This window comes from Neopelma chrysocephalum, unplaced genomic scaffold (genome assembly GCF_003984885.1).
Source record: "Neopelma chrysocephalum unplaced genomic scaffold, ASM398488v2 Primary Assembly neopelma1_71, whole genome shotgun sequence".
Taxonomy (NCBI): Eukaryota; Metazoa; Chordata; class Aves; order Passeriformes; family Pipridae; genus Neopelma; species Neopelma chrysocephalum.
Window position 1 is genome coordinate 3,212,507 of NW_020897731.1, and position 21,288 is coordinate 3,233,794.

The 21,288-nt window shown below is 37.5% G+C and overlaps 1 protein-coding gene across 9 annotated transcripts in view; it reads left to right on the plus strand.

Annotated features, from left to right (window-relative positions):
* Window positions 1–21,288, plus strand: part of PPP2R2C (protein phosphatase 2 regulatory subunit Bgamma) — a 193,481-nt gene that overhangs the window by 142,233 nt on the left and 29,960 nt on the right. For all 9 annotated transcript variants that reach the window (XM_027686495.1, XM_027686496.1, XM_027686503.1 and 6 more), the window contains 2 exons: window positions 890–1,067; window positions 21,025–21,189. In XM_027686495.1, coding sequence (XP_027542296.1) covers window positions 890–1,067; window positions 21,025–21,189 — 343 coding nt within the window. The remainder of the gene's footprint in view (window positions 1–889; window positions 1,068–21,024; window positions 21,190–21,288) is intronic.

Sequence of the window (21,288 nt, forward strand, 5' to 3'; positions counted from 1 at the left end):
GTAATGGAATATTTATCTATTCAGTATGATTAGGCAAACAAAACCTTTCCAGATTGCTTATAGTCTGAGAATTCAAAGTTTGGGTCAACCATTGTTTTGTTCCATTAGTAGAAGGCTAAACTCAAATATGTAACTGCTCCATATTCCTCTTTAAACTGCCTTGTGGATTGATGTAGGATAGATTGCTTCTAATGCTTGTTCAACAACACTGAATAGTCCCAATCATGGGCCACAGCCTTACATTGTTTAATGCTTTATTGATAGGGAATAAATTGAGTGTCTGCTTTTTGAAGCATGACATTGAAGTGACACACAGTGAAATAAAGAGGGCACATTGATGAGTGATAATCTGTGCTATTGGCTTTTCAGGGGTAGGTCTGTATGTACAATATGTCAATACACATGTTGGCTTTGTTTTCCAAGACTCTGTTTATTATGTTTTCTGAGATTATAACCTTCTCACCACTTGACTTTTTTGAAAGAGAGACACAAGTAGGAAAGCAAATACCGTTAAGTGGTTTACAACTAATGGCAAACTCTTTAGCAAAATATTAGTACTTCACTGCTTGCCAGACCCTCCTACATATGTGAGACAGTAGCTCCTGTTGTGGGACTGGCCTGTTGTGTGGCAGCTGCCAGTCCTTCCCTTCCCGTAGTCTAGGCTCTGCCTGGCTCTCCATGGTTCTTATGTCTCTCCTTTCCTCCTTGGCAAGGAAGGCTTTGCCCAGCAATTCATCCATGGGGAAATTCAGCTTGTGCACACTGTCAAGAAGTTTTATAATATCATAGTCTTTGAATGCTTTCTCTCCACTGAAATTCTCATCATCTTAGCAAAAGATTATTTAAAATCTTACTCCCTTTCTGGTTTGTGTTTTGTTTTTTTTGGCAGGTGCCTGTATTGAAACCTATGGATTTGATGGTAGAAGTCACTCCCCGGAGAATCTTTGCTAATGGTCACACCTATCATGTCAACTCAATATCCGTCAACAGTGACTGTGAGACGTACATGTCAGCGGATGATCTCAGGATTAACCTCTGGCATTTAGCAATCACAGATAGGAGCTTCAGTATCCTTTATTGTGATTCCTTGCTCAGTGTTGATGTTATTAGTAGGGCTTAAGAGAGCTATTTTAAAATATTTTTTCTGCAGTTTTTAAAATATACCTTTACTTATCAGAATCCCTGGAGTATTTGTAACAGAAAATGCTCAGATATCGTAAGACACAGCTAAGAGATTACAAAAGTCAGGGAATTTTATATGAAAAATAACAGTCTTGGAGTTGGTTAATGACAAGTAAATAGGAAACTAATGCCAGCTGAATGGTAACTATCCACCTGACTAGAATACTGTGTACTAGTATAGACATTTCCCACTGAGCTACGCCACCTTGTTTTGCCGCAAGGTCAGTCTTTACCCTGCCCCTGCCCCCAGTTCTCCATCATCCTGCTTCCCTGAAGCCTAATGCCGGAGATATGCTCAGTTTGGGGGTAAGGCTCAGCTGCTTTATGTGAGTTGTGTCTGTGATTATTGCAGTCATTGCTGTATCAAGTGCTGATGTTATCCTGAAAGCCATGCTGTGGAATCATTCCAGCCATCTGTGAGGCTGCCCCTCGCACTGCAACAGGGTGGCTTGGAGGGGGAGCAAAAGGAAATGTAGCCAAGAAAAGTGATTCTCTGTGTTTTGCAGAACGTAAATACGCTGGTGAGAAGAGAAATAGGTTATGGGGCCAGCTCAGAATGTTGTATTCCTTTGATGATTTCTTTTTGAGTGGATCAAAAGGAGTTAGAGGAATATTTCTCGATGGATTTATCTGAGGGACTATTAGATGTCAAAGTGAAGTTGTCCTGCTAGGGGAGATTTCCTAAAAGAGAGCACCAATGTGATGGGGTGTTCTCCTTGTCTCTAGTGATTGTATTTCTTCCTTTGTGGGCCAAGTCATCTGTGAAACTTAACCCATGCTTTGTGAATGTCACAGGAAACATGTTCTTTAAATCAAACAGCTCTTAATGTCCTTAAAAAATGACCTTTGCCAGATCAAGTGACAGGTGTCTTTACCCTGGGGATTGTAGTGAATACCTCCTCTATTTGTTTGCAAACTCATATTGTTTTTCTGTCTTTCGCCTGTCTAGATGAAGCAAGCTAAATGGTGCCCTCTTTAATATGACTATTCATAAAGGAAAAATTTATGTGTGGTTCTTCAAAGTCCAGCTGTGTCTGCCTCAATATCCAGGCAACTCTGCTTCCATTCTTTAGTAAGAATGGCATGGGAAAGTTATTTGCCATTATGCTTTTGTGGAGTAGCAGTGTGGCTCCTGACAGTGTCTTCACAGCGGCTCCAATCTCTGTCCTGGATACTTTTACTGTATGTTCTCCTCTACTGTTTATCCTCCTCTTTCTTCTAAGGCAGAGCAGTGGGTCAGACCAAGCACAGCAACCTCTCTGTCATTTCCCACAGTAAGAGCTTACTGACAGAAATATCAACCCCAAATGAATTTTTAAGTGCCAAATGTGGGTAAATCCTTGAAAATCAGAGACTTGCTATGGAGTATTGATATAATCAGAGCAAAAGCTTGTGAATATGCTAGTGTAAAATAATTCTTAGCATCTCTGCAAAGCTTTTTATCTTCATGTCCTTTATATACATTGATCAGTTTATCCTTACAAAAGATTAACAGACTAGTAGATAGATAAATTTGTCTACTATTTTGTGGATGAGGAAACTGAGGCAGAAAAACCAAAGAAATTGTTTATGAGAACTACATTTCATAGGCCTGATTAACAACATCTCATTTGCCCTTTGTGTGAAAACACTTGTATGCAGGCTTCAGAAGCACTTGGCCTCCCATGATGTTTCAAATTCTAGCAATATTCTGGGAAAGAGCTGGAAAACAGGCTAAGTCTGGAACAGCGTGGATAGCAAAATTATTTGAAATTAAATAACTGTTTAGGATCTTATGGCTTCTACTCCTGTGTGTTCAAACTGCCACATTTGGTGACAGCTGCATGGACTCTGTTTCAAACATTAACACGCTCCTATTGTTGAATATTGACTGATAAAATGTGTTTTAAGGTTTCTGATCAATTAATTGATTTAACTTTTAAAAAATGATACAAATTATAGTAATAGATTCAATTTCTGAGTATGATCTTAAGAGTGATGATGAGAGGGAAATTAAGAATATATTTCTGAACTTTAGGATAGGAAACTTTTGCTGTATCTGAGACAGTGGCTTTGAGATACTTACGCGGATGGCTTTGGGATACTTATATGGATGACTCTGGGATAACTGGATTTCTGTCTTGGATTTGGATGCAGATATTGCTGCTTCTTTTAGATACGCTTGAATGAACATGTATGAGGATTGTGATGAGAGAGTTTAGGCAGTGATAGGAGAGAACACTAGGTAACATTTTGCTAGGGGCAAAATGTTCTTGCTAAGCTGGCCATGGTGGTAGCAGATTGGCTTTTGTGGCTGGATACCAGTGTGAATTCAAGAGAGTAGACTGAGTCAAATAGGCTCTATCCAGTTCTGTTTCTGTACTCAGTTGTCAAAAACAGATCATCAGGCAGATTACTTTTACTGAATTTTTTGATAAACAGAAAAGTTGACATAAATGTTCCAAAGTGGGTAAGATAGTTACAGAATATTACTCATACTGGGAAATTAACTGGGAGACCATGATAACTGGGGATGAGTAAATTAAACTTGGATCAGTCTTTTCGCAGGTATCTTTCTGTCCATATAGAGTCCTCTAAGTCCTTGTAAAATTGCAGAGACATGTTTTCCCCTGGATAAGAACATCTGTCCCTGAAACTGCATTTCTGTTCATAGAAAACCAAGTTACGTAGAAATCTCCTGGAAGTTGATGAGTTTCTGGTAAAAACATTGTGTGTGCCAGTTGCAATTAGGGCTAGACATATTAAGGTGAAAAAATTCTACCAAGCAAACAGTTTAAATTATAAATGAATGTTGCTGGGCTTGATGCCTTCTGTTACACATTTAGGCAGGAGGAGGCTGCGGTAGTTTTAAAAATGCTTGCTTCACATCTTTTTACTAGATGCAAAAGGGAAATGAAGCATCTTGCTGTTTTACATTCAAGGCTTGATTCCTTGAAATACACGTTCAAAACAATAAATAGAAAACATTTTGGTTTGAAGTGGCATTTGTTATTAAGGGATCTGTTGGGGATGTGTATTTGTCTTTCTACTTTCCCTCAGAGGCAGGACTGCTACGTATAATGACCTAAAATCTATTTACCCAAGAGGCTGTTTGTGGCAGTGACACAAACAACAAATACAGTGGTAGAGCTTCTGGACATTCAGCTCATGTCTGAACATCTTTACAGATTGCATGGGAAACGCTGGAGAAAGTAAAGTACTTTGTCTTGTAGAATTTTATTTGAGAACAGTTGGGTTCTAACAATTATTTTAGCAGTTTTACAAATCTCTCAGAGTTGTTCCTTTCTTTGAAAAGAGAGAGAGCAATGGAGATCTTAAGTGAATTCTCTTTCTATCGTCTTTGGAAAGTATTTTAGATCAGCTTTGCAGAATTTGACTGGAATGTTTGCCTTAGGCAAATAAAATACAATTAGTGCTTTTCTGGTTTGCTTTTGTATTAGCATAAACACTAACTGGGTTAAAAAGCAGACAACTGAGTTTATGCTATGCCTGTGTAAATTTTAATGAGGAATATGCAAGACTTCTGTACATTGCTTCCCACTTGAAGGCAGATTTGCTCAGTATCGTTTGGGCAGCAGGAGGCAGGGGAGAGGAGGAGGTGAGAGAAAAGGAAGGGGGGAAGATCAACTGGTAAATAATTGCATGTATTAGGATTTTCTTCAGCAAAAGCTTTAATGTGTTTCGCTGTGTTATAGAGAGTGAGAGTCACCGTCCTTAATTATGGGTGATATTCTGCATTGGAAAAGAAGTAAGGTTCAGGTTGCTGTATTTGTTAATGTTTGGTCTGAAATGGCTTAGGAGTGTTGCCCATAGCTTAAGCCGTTAGATAAGTCATCTTGGGTGTAGTGAACGAAAAAAAAGGACTGCTGGGAGCATACTGATAAGGCTTTCTTGCCATCAGCAGCAATCTTTGGACTATCTAGCTGCACTAAATATTCTTTATGAGAATGTATTTGGATTGCTCACAGAACTATGTAGCTCATAGCACTTGAACTCCCTTCATTTCCTGGTAGCACACTATTTCACTCTAGAGGCTGTCATGGCATTGCTATGGAAACAACATCGCAGTTTCCAGCATGTGCTCATCTTGAGACTCATCTTGACTAAAATACTCATTTCTCAGTCAGATCAATATAGTCCAGGGTTATCCTGTTTTAATAAAAAATTCCTTCTTCTATGTCCCAAAAGGGTTAAGCTAATTAGCAAATCACCATAGGGCCTTCTTATAGTCTAATGTATTCTGGTATTTGAAGCATATCATGGATAGTCAGATTGTTAGGCACCACATCTTGGGAAAATGAATTTACTTAAGAAGTAAACAACAACAGGAAAAGAATTAGAAAAAACAAAATAACATGGTACACTGATGGAGACCAAGTCTGTGGCAGGCACTGTGCACCTGAATGTAGTGCATATATAGGGCATATGAGGTCTGGGAGCAGCCCCTAGGCTGGGGAAGATAACCAGCCTTGCAAAATCCCTGTTACCTACCTCAGTGCTTGGTATTTGGATGCTAAGCTGAAAGCAGATCTGCAGTATTCTCTTGGCATTTATGGAGCAAGTTTATACCCTTGAGTAAGATAAGGCTGTTTCTATAAAAATGCCTCAGCCAGGATGACTGTGCACAAGCTGTGTGCACAAGGATGCTTTTTCTGTGCTCTCAAAAAAATGTCTGTACTGTGTGAGAACCTGCTGCCACCCCCACCCACAGCACTGTTTTCCTGCAGAATAGACTTTCTGTTTGGGAGATGGCAGACATAATTTCTCTTTTGAGAACTCTGTGTAATACATATTAGCACTTCCTATTCTATCAAGAGAAGTCTGTCAATCTGTATCATGTATTTAAAAGGTGTATGTTATACCATGGAGTCATATTCCAGCTTAGTTGCTACTAGCAATATTTGAGTAGCTTTTCCTCAAATTTGGGTTTTTCTTTTATTCTTTACTTTCTAGAGTCTCTCCTTTGCCCACATGCATTGTCTATCTCTCTCTCCTTTAAGGGAGAATGAAGATGTCTGCAAAGCTAAAATCAGGTCTGTAAGTTAGAAGTAAGGGATTGCAGAGGTACTAGGTATACTAATCTATCTCATGGTTTGGTGAGCTTTTAGTCTGACTATTGAGAAATGATTACCTTGCCCTTCTAATTAAAACACTCCTATGGGAACAACTGAGGGGAGAAAGCTGTTTCAACAAGCTGATTGGACTTAGGCTTGATGTGATGCACTCTTTAGATTCCACTTTTTTCAGCAGGAGAATAGTGGTCTTCTTCAAATTAGAATTGACAGTAACAAAGATTTTTGACATGTAGCTCACACCTGAGTACTGTCAACTGAAGGTTTTATGTGATAAACATTTTGATAAATTTTGAACTGTGCTCTGAGGTAAACTACTGGAAATGCTGTCTGAGTGCTCCAGTGCCCCATCTTGCAAAGCCATGGAGAAGAACAATATGTAGAGGAAATAGAATAAAAAATAAAAAAGATGAAATTCTACTGCGTGAAATGTCAATACTACACCAAATGTCAATACTTAACTGTTAGATTCTTTGCTGCATTGTCATTTCTCATCTGCTTGTCATTACATTGTAAACTGGTCATGATAGAGATCCTCTGAATTACTGAAGTGCTTGACGTACTTCACACAACTAAATGCTTTGCAATAAAAGTATTTTAAAATAATTGCAATAGAATTTTGAGGTTAGTCTTAGCACCAATTTATACACAGTTAAACAAAGACTGTGAGAGCCAAATAGGATTGCTGGAATTTTAACTCAAAATCTGACTGTTGCCCAGTGAGATCGCACTTTCCATTACTTCCATCCATACTCTAATTCTGCATTAGGTGAGGTGACAGACTTTTCAGGAGAGAGAAATCCTGTAAAAGTGGTAACAGAGGTGAAGAAATGCTAGGAAAATGGGTTTTTTTGGAGAAATCAATGCTCTATAGAGATTTCTTAACTTCCAGAATGTAATGAGATGGAATTTCACTGAGTACCAACAGAGGTTTTCTGTTAGGGATCACTTGTTTTAATGGACAGAGAAAAATAATTTGCCATTTTTCAAAAATACATGACAATTCTAAGCTTGCAAAAGGTAGTAAGAAGCAAAAACTTGGTTGTCTACAGAGATGAATCTTTACCTTGCCGGTGCTTAGCATTTAGCCATTTGATGATGAATTTAGGAAAATAGTTGTAGTCCCTAAGCCTCCTTGTGTCTCCCAAGAATTTTCAATTTATATTACTCTTATCTGAAGCAAAAAAGAAAAGGAAAGCTTCTTCATTTCAAAAGTGACTCTAGTAGATGGAAAATCATTGTTATCTATTTAGCAACAATTTGCGATTTATTTCAGGTTGTTTTAAAGTGATCTGACTCTCAAAGCTCTGCAAAATGGCAGTTTTCATTGACTTTGTCTTTTAATTTTTGAGTTTGAGATCTTTCAGCTTAGAGTAGTTGTGCACTGAAAATAAATTATTTAGGAATTGCCTATGCAACTGCAGATACCAAATCACCTGGTACCTTGAGGATCATTTACACTGGTGTAGTTCAGTAATCAGTTTTGCTAAGATATAATTAATAGATTGGTAGCAGGTACTGTATTCTTATATAGTTTTTATTCCCAATGCTTATTATTTTTATGTCAGCAAAGATGTGTGTGAGTGGCAGCAGATCACAGGTCATATACTGAGGCTCAGGATAGGGACAAACTCCAGCATAAAGCTCGTAAAGTGCTGCTGACGGGATCAAAACAAAGTGCTGTCCTGTATAGTTATGATGGTGCTTCTGGGTACTTAAGAGAATTATTGAAATCATAAAAAATGGCCCCTCATTTCTGGAAAGATTCTTTGCATTAAGTAGGCAGAAAGTATAAGCAATTCATATAGTCTTTTTCTGAGGTCTTTTTCAGATGTCTCAGAAAACTAGAGAATGAAGTTCTAGTTTGTAGGGAGGCCTGAGATGTCTTTCATATCTGTCTAAAGTTTTCATGTGTTATCCATACTGACTTAAAGCTTAACTAATGCATCAAGTTTTTAAATGGTTGCCTGATTTGGGCTCTTCCATACAGTATTTTGGGCTTTTTCAGTTAGTATTGTGGACCTGGGAAAGCAAGTATGATTGTACTATTTGATCTAACTATAGTAGTTATTGAAGAGAAAAGAAAGATGTTTTCCTACTGGCAGGGTGAAGTACATATACATTATTTCTTGTCCAAAGTACTGGCCTGCAAAAATTCTGATAGTCTTCTTTTATTTTCCTCTTGCTAGGCTTATGAAAGTAAAAAACATTTTGTGTTTTCTTTAGTTTTTGGGAGGACTTCCTGATTGTACTGAGAAGATCACAAATAGTGGTACCCAAAATAAACCCAACTGGAAATCAAGACACAGATTTGTAGTCAGGTATAGCTTGAATTCCCAAATATCACATTTACACCTCATCTGAGGATGAGATCCAAGAACTAGGAAGGGTACTGAATCTTTGTTAGCGAATATTAGAGTTAAAGTAAATTTAATCAATATTTTTTGAGAGAAAAGTATATGAAATGCATTTTGGCCTCTTTTATATTTTTTTCATGCATCACTTTGCATTTACTTTATATGATGTTTGTAATATTAAGCCTTAAACTCTGATGGCTTAAACAGTAACCACTTCTTTAGTTAAAATACTAACTTCATACCCCACGTTGCCCACATGTACAAGCAAGTTAGGGAGACTTCCAATGTTAAACTTGCATATGCACTGGAAAAGCATATTTTAATGTACATTAAATTGAAGAAAGACAGCTCTTAACAGAATAAAACCCAATCATCATTTTAATAGAGCTGATAAGCAGCATTCCTATATATCAGTGGTCACATAAAGCCTGATTTGTCTTTAAACTGTTAGAGATGCTGTACTGGTACATCCTAATTGGATACATAGTACTTGATAAATAATAATTAAGAAGAGAATAAAAGGAGGAAAGAATTCTCTGACTGCTAGACTGGGGACCACACTGGCTCTGCGAGTAATTAAACAATGCATCAGGCACTTGTTCTTTGTAACCCCTGTAGTCAAATGTGGCCTAAAGTAAAGAATTTTTAGTTTTAAACAAAATAACTCTTGTGACCCTTCTAACCAAAACCACCCTATGATTCTATGACCATCAGAATAAGGATTTTAGAAATGTGGTAGCTGGGAAACCCATAGAATCACAGAATCATAAAATGGCCTGGGTTGGAAGGGACCTTAAAGGTCATCTAGTTCCAATCCCCCTGCCATAGGCAGGGACACCTTCCACTAGACCAGGTTGCTCAGGGCTCTTTCCGGCCTGGCCTTGAACACTTCCAGGGATGGAGCATCAAACTTCTTTGGGCAACTTGTTCCAATGCCTCACCACACTCACAGTAAAGATTTTTTCCCCGACATCCAATCTAAGCCTACTCTCTTTTAACCTAAGTTGTCATCTTCTCTGACTGCATAGAATCCTGATAGTAAATGGAGCCTTTCATGAACTCTCAACAGACTCATTTGTAAGAAAAATTCTGTGTGTCCCAAGTGTAAAGTGCCAAGAGAGAACTGCATTTTTAGCATCACTTAAATGACTTTGTCTTGTAGACGCTAACATAGAGCTTGTTAGCTTCTACAACAGGCACTGACTTGGTTCTTCAGCTCCTGTTAAGGTAAGAATACGTCCAGTTCAGTTACAATATTATTTCTGATCTGTTCATCATCTATTGTAGAATATCTTAATTGAGTACAGCTTTTAAACTTTTCAGAGTAGGAACAGTTGTATGTTTATGTATTATCTTGTGCAGATTGCAGTCGTTATAACTAGCTGTGTAATTCAAATAATAGATAATAATTATAACAGTAAGGCTGTGTGAGTGGGGTCTGTAAGGACCTTACAGATTATTTGTTTTCACGAAATACAGAGAAGTCTCAACATCCGTTAGGAAGACTTCTAAGCATCTCAAAGTCCAGATTTAGGGAGCTCTGAAAACAGTGAATAAATTTGCAAAAGTGGTCTTTCAATACTTTCAGGACATTTGTTTGGTTTTGCTAGAGGACACTCTTTTATCCTTGTCAGAAACAGTTGCTTTTAACTATTCTTGCCACCTTAAAATGACTTCTGTCTCAGGAGTTTGACTGTCAGCCAGCCAGAGAGAACTGGATGACAGAGCGTGACTCCCAGCCAAAGGAGCAGTATCAGAGCTAGTTAAGCAGTATTTTAGCATTGAATCCCTGTCTGAGACCCTCCTGCCATACAGCTGAAATGTACATTGCAACAAAAGCAAACAGTGTGTGGCTGGAGCGTATGGTATCAATGTTGTCAGGACATGGGATAGTGCTATGGAAATATTCCCTATCTAGTCATCCTCTAAAATAAGTAAATTGGAAGATTTGAGCCTGGCTGTGAAAAAATAGGATGAGGCCTTTACGTTCTTGGCAACAACCAGTCTCTTCCTTTTTCTGGAGTTGCTTTTAAAGAAGTTAATTTAAGGTGATTTGAGCATAGCTATAGCCTTGGGATAATTACTGCACTGCAGATTTATTGTTTAATAAAAAAATTAATTTGTGAATCAGAATACATAATTTTCTTACTTATCACTCCTGTCCATACACAGTTTGAATGAATACGTATGTGATTACATTATTCTTTTAATGGATTTCTTTATCTGGCCCTCTGTCTTCTCTAATGCAGTTGTCCCTAAATAGAGACCCATATCTATTATTTAGTTTCTGCAGAGGTAAGGAAAAACATAGCCAGAGGCATTAGGATACTGTTGCTTTTTAAAAATGTATAGTGAACTGCAAAAAAGAAAAACAAAATGGACTGGAGTTACTGCAAATGATAAAGAATAGTGTGAAGTCATGAGCCTGTAAAAACCATTTCAGCATTCTTTAATAGTACATTAAAGAGCACAATTCATGCGTTTGTAGAGTGATCCAGGCAATGCAACTACTGGAGATACTTAGAAATTTTAAAATAGGTGCAAACATGTCTTTTCACAGATCTCCACAGAGATTAATTGGGACTGTAGTAAACAAGTTACTATTTTGTAGCAGGAATGCCTTTTAAAATGCCATTATCTCAAACTTTCTCAAGTTTATTGCTATCAAGGAGAGAAAGAGCATAGTAGAGCTGAAATGAATGTTAGCATGAAGTAGAATTTTCAGATTCTATCCAGAATCTGCAATCCTTAGCAGAGAGGGACTTGGGAGCTATGGCAAGAAATATTAAATTACAGATAAAGGGTCATGTCATGGAACCAATACTCATCTTAGTAGCACTCATATTTTTAGTGTAATATGACTGCAGTCAATGAAGTTATTCCTGTGGAAATGGGTAACAGGATTCAGTCCAAGATTTATTGTCTTACTAATTTTATTTCTTCAGTTGATGAGTTTTAATCAGTATGGTGTTGTTGTGGAAGCTTTTAAATTGCCTGCTTCTGTTTCCCTCTGGATTAATTTCTCACTGAAGCATTTTGAGAATGAGCCATTCTCTGTTGTCACAGGTGCAGGCGGTGTATCCAACTTGAAAAACATGTATTATGAATTTATTGAAAGTTAGACAAAAAACCCATTTACACAGTTCCAGGTACAATTATACGAAAAGATAATGTATAAATAATTTAATCACGTCTGCCAGAGGGAAGAATTCTCTTAAATGAGTCTAATTATTCTTGTTCCCATGTGAGTTTGGACTTGAAATTAACCTTGTGAAGCACAATCTTTTGCAGAGTATTAACATAAAGAAGAAGAAAATATAGCTTGCTTTGCTCATTAGCTAAAATATCTTGAAGAGTGTTCCATATAAGAACAGAGATGTCATAAAAACACTGACATGGTCATCTTAGGTATTACGGAACTTGAAGTCTGTACTCTGTGTTCTACATGAGTCGTCAAAACCTGAGATCTTGGAATCTTTTCTCACTACTGAAGTAGCCAGAGCACTTCTCATTAATGCAGACATTGCTTTCTTTTCTGTTGTCGTAATAGAAACTGGTAAGGACTGCACTTCAGTAGTTCCTTTAGTTTCACTGCATGTGAAATTGTAGTAGTTAAGGTAGGACACTTTTTGGGCCTTTGGAATAGAAATGCTCTGTAAATAAAGGCCATATTAACTTTCATGATGTTACACCACCAGAGTTAAGAGCAAGTCTAAAACGACTGTTTTGCTACTGACTAGAAGTTACCTGACTTGTTTGGAATCAGTGTTCTGAAAGCACATCAAGCAAACAGATAAAAAGCTGTGAATATTTAACCCCCTTTGCTTTGGAAAATAATCTTGGTGTTTCAGACTTCCAGAATTGAATTTCTCTGCAGTGCCTAGAGACCAAGCTGATGGGTGTTTTTGCAAATCTTTTCAAATAAATTAAGCAACTAGGATATAAGTCCTGCCCCAAGGTTTTGATCAGGTGTCTTATGTAATGTAATATAAACAATTTGAATGTAAGCTTTTATTAGGATTTTTATAGTAGCTCTTTTTAGAAGTATCTGCCTATTTTTGAAGATAGTTTTATTTTACTACTCCCATAGCAAGCATGCCGGGAAGAGGAAGAGCTTTTATGTTCTAAAAAGCACTTCTGGCTAGCTAAATTTTGCAAAAAATGCATCCTTTGTGACTTGAATTGCAACTTCAGTTAAAATACAGAATTATTCTGCTCTATTAGAGTGCAAATATTACTGTATTGAGGTTTTCTGGAAGATATATGAAGAAATAAGTTGCCTATGGGGAAAGAAAAATCCCCACCAAAATGCTCTGAGGAGTCTATACCCTCCAGCTGAACGTTCTGTCTGCTTTTTAAGAGACAGATCTTCCTCAGCTGCATGGCATTTTAATAATAATCAAGAAGAAATTTCTTGATGGGATTGTTAGTGCATGGGTTAATCATTAAAAAAAAAAAAAAAGGAAGAAAAGAGACATTTTATCTCCTATTTCCAGGTTATGTGGGAAACAATCCCTGGCTATTTTTAAGATGGGGTTTGGGAAGTTGTATGTATATTGTATTTCTCTGTAGTACCAGGAACCCTATTCAACAAACTAAGTATATCCCTCCAAGTTTTCTGTTAAGCGTCTAATGGATTTCAGAAAAGCAGGTTTGTGAATGATGAGATTATGTTGCTGTTGTTTATAAATTGTCCTTGCCTTATTAATGTTGAAAGTTGCACTCTTTTCTTGGAACCCTTGCAAGTATGTAGTATGTGTTACCATTTACTATCCTATGTGGAACAGTACTGCCGAAGAGAAGTTAAGCTGGGAGACTTAGTAGGGCTCTTCTATTAATAATTTATATGTACCTGAGGTTCTTCTGGTATTTATGTTCCAAATGTGGGACATTCAACGTCCCACAACAGTTTCAGACAAATCATAATCAATTCATATGCAAATGTATTAACTAAATATGACTTTGGAACCTTTCAGTGATTGAGTACCTTACACAGGGAGATGCAGATGAGCATTTATGAAGGCAGGTCTTCGTCTGTTGATTCATGCACTTAATTTTCCTTTCAGCTCTGTGTGTGCAGATGATGATTTCTTTGCTCTTGAAAATTTGAATCTGCATATGGTTGTCACTAAAGCAGGCACGTGACTGTGTCTACAGATGAAAATGCAGGCATTCTGTTCAAAAAAACAAGCCAAAAATTCCATTCCTAAATAAATTAAAATTTTCCGGTATCAAATTCTAAATTCATTATTCTCTAAGTAAGTCACTCGTTGCAATATGTATGAACAGGCCTATCTATGACAAAATTTGGATGTGACTTACACCATTTTGCACCATTTAAAATACTCTTTTTCCTAGCAGTTGCTAGCAATCGCTACTCTACAGTTCTTACTTTTAACGCTTATTCAAATGTTGCATCTAGTCCATAGACAGTTTCTCCTTATATATTAGGAGATATAAGGAGATATGTTTTTCTTCAACTTGCATACAGCAAAGTCTGTGATGTTTACTGCATGTATGGCAGTAAAAGCAATTTCCTGAAATTTGACAAAGTACAATTAAAATATATTGATTCTTTCTTAAAGTAATATTTATGTAATCAAGGTTTGGGGCTTTCTTGCTGCTTTCTCTTTTTAGTCTCCTAAGATAATAGGAATGTAAAGTAATTCTGATATTGCAAAGATCAGAATGAGATCTCTCAAATTCAGAATGAGTCTTTAGACTATTCTGCGTTCGGGGGGGTGGAGTTCCAAAAGACAAACGTAATAGTGAGAATAATAATCTCTCAAAACAACTAACCAGGAAGAGAACTGAGCGAATACTCACGTAGCTGGACTACTATGGATAGGTAGGAGAGAGACCAGTAGATCAGAATCCAGAGCTATTGCTCTTGCTGGCCCTTTGCCAAACCTTTGCCACTTCATGCCTCAGTTTCATTCTCTGTAAAACATTGCCACTGATACTAACTCTCCTTTGCTTTGAATTTAATGAATGGAAAATGTTTTTAGTACTACTTTTAATTTCTTGTCAAGTATCTTCAGTTCCAAATGAAACTTCAGATGCAAAGTCCAGGAGTTGCAGTTTTGGTTCAGAAGTTTGATATTTAGATTCTGTTCCTGGCTTCCTGTTCAGCCTTGGTCTTGAGGGACTGTGGTTTCTTTCAGCTGCCAGTTAAACCAGTAACCTATTCCTACCTGAATAGCTGGAAAGTTTATTGCTACTGCAGCCTCTTAACTATGACCGTGTCTTTTCTTCTTCCACTAACAGCTCTTTTTCATCCAACTTAGGCTACAGCCTTGATGTAAGAAACCTCAGAAGTCCACAGAACTGTGTTAACATTACTTAATCTCTTCTTTGTATGCGTTCCATATGTATTCTTTCTGTCATGAGCAATCCTTTTACTTTTTGTTTGCACAGCACCTAACCTAATTGTCTATGGTTTGGCCTTCCACATAGAGCTAACATGGGTTTTATTTTTTCAGTGTCTTATAATCCTGATATGAGGAAAAATACAGAAGCCTTTGTATTGTCATAATGGCACTGTCTACATGCCTTTGATGAAGACATTTTGTTGCCAATCAAAATCAAACCATTTAAATTGGTATGTTCAGCAAATCACCACCAGCATGAGACTGTTGCCAGTTCCCAACTCCAGTATGATGTCTGAAGAATCAAAATTCTTCCACTGCTCAGTAGAGTCATTGTTATAATGACCATGGAATTAAAAATGGAATTGGGCTGACATTGTCCTGCTAAGTAATTTTCAGGTATGGATCAGTACCTTGTATTAACAGATACTAGGTTCAACTGGAAGGAGCACACACTTATGCAGCAGTTTCTGCTTTTGTGGTTCACAAGAGTCAAGTGGTACAGAAAATGTAATTGCAACTCTCTGGGCTTATAATAAAACCCATACAGTACATGCTTTTAGTGGAGCAGTGGGCAAATGCTGTGCAATGGAAGGCATTGACACTGTGGTTACTGGGAGTACTTAGAATATAAGTACCGGGTCATCTCTTTGCCTAAGGTAAAACACTGGAATTTGAAGAAAAGGCCAAATCCATTAACCTATTGACAATTCATTCCAGAAACGCTTGACTCTTGGACAACAGGTCTGAAATAGAGATTCAGCAGCTGGAGCCTATCCAGTGCTTTCCTTACTGTCAAGATATGCCTATTGTAGAAGTGTCATTCAACAGTGAAAACATACAGTGTATCTCTAAGAAGTGAGAAGAAACAAATAAGTTGATGGTTATTTAAAGGTTAGGACTTGCTTCTTTCATTGATAATAAGATTGATGTAATCACATTATGATGTTGTCAGGCATACTGAGGCCTAATACTGTCCCTGGTCCCCCTGATGTACACAACCTGGAAGAAAACTGGAGCCATTTGGAATTAATTTTCTCTGCTAGCACATGGTATAGGAATGATATAACCATCATGTAGGAAGTGTAAAGCTGGTAGAGCTTGATTTGTAAGCATCACGGTTCCCTCCTTGTAATGAAAATAGTTTGCACTAAATGACTAACAGAGGAAACCACTCAGAGAAATGCTTATATTAAAAACGTAGAGCCTTAGCAGGGCCACAGTAATCAATTACTCTAAACTGAAGCCCTGACAGCTTCTATGAATTGCTATTGATTTCAGCTACTAGTCAGTGAGTCTTTCTAGGACTAGGCTGAAATGTAGGTGTGAGATACAGACAAAATAAGGAGCCTGAACAAACCTCAGTGAAAAACACAGGGAATAGCCAGGTTCGGTAAGATTTGTTATGCTGAAGGTTATTTTTTGCAAATGCCTAAAAATTGCAAAAAGTTAAGTCCCACGCAGGGATAAAAATGAAGTGTCATATCAGCATATACTGAAAAAAGAAAGATGAGAATTTTGGTTTTCTTGTGAAGTTACTATGGAAAATTTTGTCTGGCTTTCTAAAGAAAGCTTTTCTCCTCCTCCATTGCAGTTGAATAAAGGAGGGAGGGGACAAGTAATATTTTTTTCTGTAGCCTTCTTCTGACCATAAAAATTATTTCCTTCTTGCAGTTAACCCACAAGCCATATAAAAATTATTCCAAAACAATGATAGAAGATTCATATGCTTGTGAGTTGCAAGTTTGTTCTCTACAAAATTTGGTTTCTTGTAGAATTCCTTGATGGTTTCAGGAAGACAAAGCAGCTATTTCTTTATGCATACTGTTCACTTCAAAGGGAATTTAATCTATTTTCAGGAGACTGCTATGTTTCCATTATCATACAAGGAAACTTATTCTGGGACCTTTTTCGCTCAGCAGGAACCCTATGTATTTTCCACATTCTCATTATACATGTTTTGGCATGAGCATAAAGCAGGCATGCTCATTTAAATTCTAGCTGATCAAGAGGAAAAGTCTGATTAATGTGAGTTTTGGATCACGGTGAGGGTCAAGTTGGCAACCTGCAATAAAAGAAACTTTCTGGAGTGACTTCTCCCAGAGGGGTATATTTGTGTTAGATCGGTGGCCCAGAGGCAGTGGAACAAATTTTCTTCCTCCTGTTAGCCTTATTTTGCTATCAGCTGCACGACAGCAGCACAAAATACTGGATTAGAACTAAACATACCATATAACTGAATTGTGCACTCGGATCACATCCCTCACACTGCATATCACTGCAGGTTGTTAATTGTGCCTTTCCTTATGCTCTTTCCTCCTTCTTCTGACACTGGTTTTCTTCCCCCTCTCCCCTCTCTCAGATCTTTCCCTAAAGCCTCCTTGCAGTCAGGCCTTGTCCTGCCTCCTTTCTCTCCTATGTTATACCTCTGTTCTTGAATAGTTTGGGGAAAGACACTCAGCCAAGTTAAGGTTACATTGCCTTAGAGTGGCTTTGTTGCCTTTCCCAGAATTAACTTCCTGGTCCTGTAGCTTTACTAACCCAACTGTAAGAACATCATCTCTCACCATTGTGGTTGCCAAGTGTACTAGACCTTTCATTTCCATTTTACTGTGAACAGCAAGTCTTCTATATAGATCTCCTATAGAAAATCTTGATAGCTTTATCCTGTTTCACTGAGCCAAGCAATGGAGGAGAGACCTGGTATGTCAGACAGCAAATACTGAGGGGAGACAGACCTGTTCTGTTTTTTGTGAGCAAGAAGATATTTTCTGTTCTCCGTTTTAATGTTAGTGAATTAAAAAATTTCCAGTGCATTCCAGCCCATCACTGGCAAGGTGTCAGTTCAACCTTCCCTTAGTGCAAGTATCTATCAAGGATTCTTGACAAACATGTGTGAGTCAAAGCAGCATGAAAATCTTTTTCATTTTCTTAGGGGAAATTCCTACCCTGTTCATGCACAGGAACACCAAGTTTTACAGGACAACAGAATTATATCCTAGTACACTGCCAGTGGTGAACTGAACCCTCTGTTCTTTCTGTCTTGGATGGCTTTGGTCTTAGTTGTTTTGTCTATACTCTGAAAATGAACCAGATTTACAACAGGAGTCAGATGTGACTGGTATTTCAGAGGTGAGTGAACTGGGGGAGAGGGACCGTGCCCCACTCAAGATGTCCTTCCATCCTTCCAATTGCAGAGGAAGACAATAGTGTAGGAGACAACTCTACAGATTTATGCCATTAGAATGCTTTTCTCTGTAGCAGTGGAATTTTAATTTAATCAGTTTCTGCCAGATTCCCTCTACTTTGAGCTTTTCAAGTTCACCAAAGGGCCTGTTTCTGAAGCACACTGTCTGGTCCAATTTTTTTTTTTAATTTATTTTTTTCCTGCCATGCAACATTGTGCTTAAAAGGAAGAAAAAGACACAAAGGGAAGATAGAAAAGTAGAAATGAGAAATGTCTCATGGGAGATGCTTGCCCTTACCATGTCATGCTAGTTTAAATACAGTTTCCGCACATCACATGTCAAGCTGTACTTGATTGTTTTCAAATACATGGCAAAAATCATGAGAGAAGGAAAATGTTCCTTTGTGTGACATATTATTCTTTTGATATATTGGGTTCTGTAGCTGTCAAAACAAAGGCTGTTTTTCCATCTATTACTACAAATGCATTTGGGGTAAATCTCTTCTGCAACTCTCCATTCCCTTGATTGTTTACTTCAATGCAGTGTTATTGTTTTAATTTTTCTAAATCTAACGAGATGATGAATTTTCAGTGGTGCATTTTTACTGTGATCCTCAGTAGGCAATGAGGTTCTTTCTCAGTGGAGATTTAGATCACATCTGGAAATGCAGTCTGTTTCAAGTATTTTCTGCTTTTCTGGCAGGAGAATGGAATATTTAATTTCATTATTCAACATAGGTTTGTTCATTTTGCACAATGAAGGGAAATTCATCAATAGTGTCTTCAACATTCAGAAAAATGATACTTGCCATGACTGTTTCACATACTCTATTTATATTTTATATCTTTTTCATCACTCAGCAATTATTCGTCTCTCTACTGAGAGGTAAAATTCTTTTATTGAGTTACTGTAATTTCTCTGAACCCCAGAAAGCAATTCAATCTCTGAAAGCAATTGCTTTTACTTAAAAATATTTCTTGAGACAGATTCACCAAATATAAATAGCTGAATAAACGTTATTTTTTTCTGTTGATTTTCAAGAATGTTTAGTGATGCTTTATAAAGGAGGTAAATCAATGTTTTTCCATCTTAACATTTATTGCGCTAATGTTAATCATGATGGATTCTTGGAGATGAATGCAAGTATGATAGTACAAACAAGTAGGAATGCAGTTAAAATGCAACATTAATTCATTCCCAGTTGTTATTAAATGTCATAAGATATTAATAGTTTTGCTGATATTTTCCTTGGTGTTAAAAAAAAAGACACAACAGTGTGATGCAAAGTCATCAAGATATTTATCTCTGAATATGTTGTATTATTTCATTATAGTGTCTTGGACCTGCATTTTTGGGAAAGATCAAAGTATAGAGTGCAAAGGTGGTGATAGACAGTGCCCCATTCCCACAGAAATCAATCAAAGGTCTTCCATTTCAGAAGTGGGCACAGTGGGAACAGAAACAGGCTTAATACCACAATATATGATTTCTCTTGCCATCAATAAAACAGATTTTCTCATTTATCTTATCCTCTGAGATGCTTAAATTTTGAATGTCAGCTGATTCAAATTTTATGTTCGGGGAATCCAAGCACTGAGATGATTTGTGTTTAGGGCACTGAACTGGGATTCAGTAGATCTGGGTTTGTTCTGTCATGCATTTCCCGTGTGATCTTATGCAAATCCTGTATTGCTTCTCTCACAGCCTCATCAGTAAAATAGGGTAATGTTACTCTTCTTCTTGTTCGAAGGATTTGTTAACATTTGGATGGCTTATCTACAGCAGATTGCTGAGGGCCATGTGAAAATGTACAATCTTATTTAAATGTACTACTTTACATATATATCCTTCTTTCATTTTATGCTTCTGTATCTACTGCTTTCTTACAGCCCCCTCATGGGACTCTTTCATTCTTTTCTTTATAAGCAGTCTTCCACAGGCTGGCCTTCTCCTCCAAATACATGCTAATCAGGTAATATATACCTGCCACAGAGACGCAAGTGTCGGAGAGGCACCATGTGAGCTGTACTTCATGTGGATGTTCTTTGGTGATCTAACCGACAGGTTTGTTTTTGAGAAACTTGATCTTTGATGTATTTTTGGTCCCGATAATGTTCACTTAAATGATTCAAATGTACAATTCTCAGTCACAGAAATTCATATTGATTTCAGTAATGAGCATCGTTTACATAAAAACCTAAGAATGCCATTTCAGTAACTTCTTTTGTAAGTATTCAAATGGCAAACCTAATACTGTGCAGAGTTTGTTTTTGAACAAATTGTATTAGTATGTATTCACCCAAAACCATTTCCATAAATGCTTCTGTGTTTTCCATGAGCCTTTGCAAAAAAAGTACCTTTTTTGAGGCTTTTAAGTTAAACTACTTGTATTTTTTTAGCTTAAGTTGCTTAATCATAAAAGCCAGTGAGCCTTTGCTGGAATGAGCAGACCTGAGCTGTACATTGTTCCCTATCAGTCGGTGTTATCTGGGATAGAGCAATGATTCAATAGCAAATGCAGGAGATATAGCTACATGCTCTGTTAGTTTCAATGAAGGTGAGAATTCTGTATCCCTGGAATACTGTTTCTTTGATGTCTTTGCACAGCATGGACAAATGTTGACCTGCTAATGGCATCTGCTGTAAAACCATGCAGACTTTGAGTTTGATGTTGGTCTTTAAGTTTGGTGTAAGTGGGGCAGGTACGGAAATGTAAAACTGCACTACTGCCAAACGAGTATGTTTTTACCTAAAAGTGTTTCATGTGTGCACATTTACATACTTCCTTCGAGGAGGCAGTAAGAATTGTGGTTTACCTGCAGACAACTGCATTTTCCTTGATGAAACTTCCATTCAGACATTGTAGATATAAAGCCAGCCAATATGGAGGACCTGACGGAAGTGATCACAGCCTCTGAGTTCCATCCCCACCACTGCAATCTCTTTGTCTACAGCAGCAGCAAAGGATCCCTGAGACTCTGCGACATGAGGGCATCGGCTCTCTGTGACAAACATTCCAAGCGTAAGTCCTTGCTTCATTGAACCCCAGATGTCATTAAAGTCGTCTTATTCATGGACAGCATGTAGATGTGTACAAACACCAGTGTATTAGTTTCTCGTT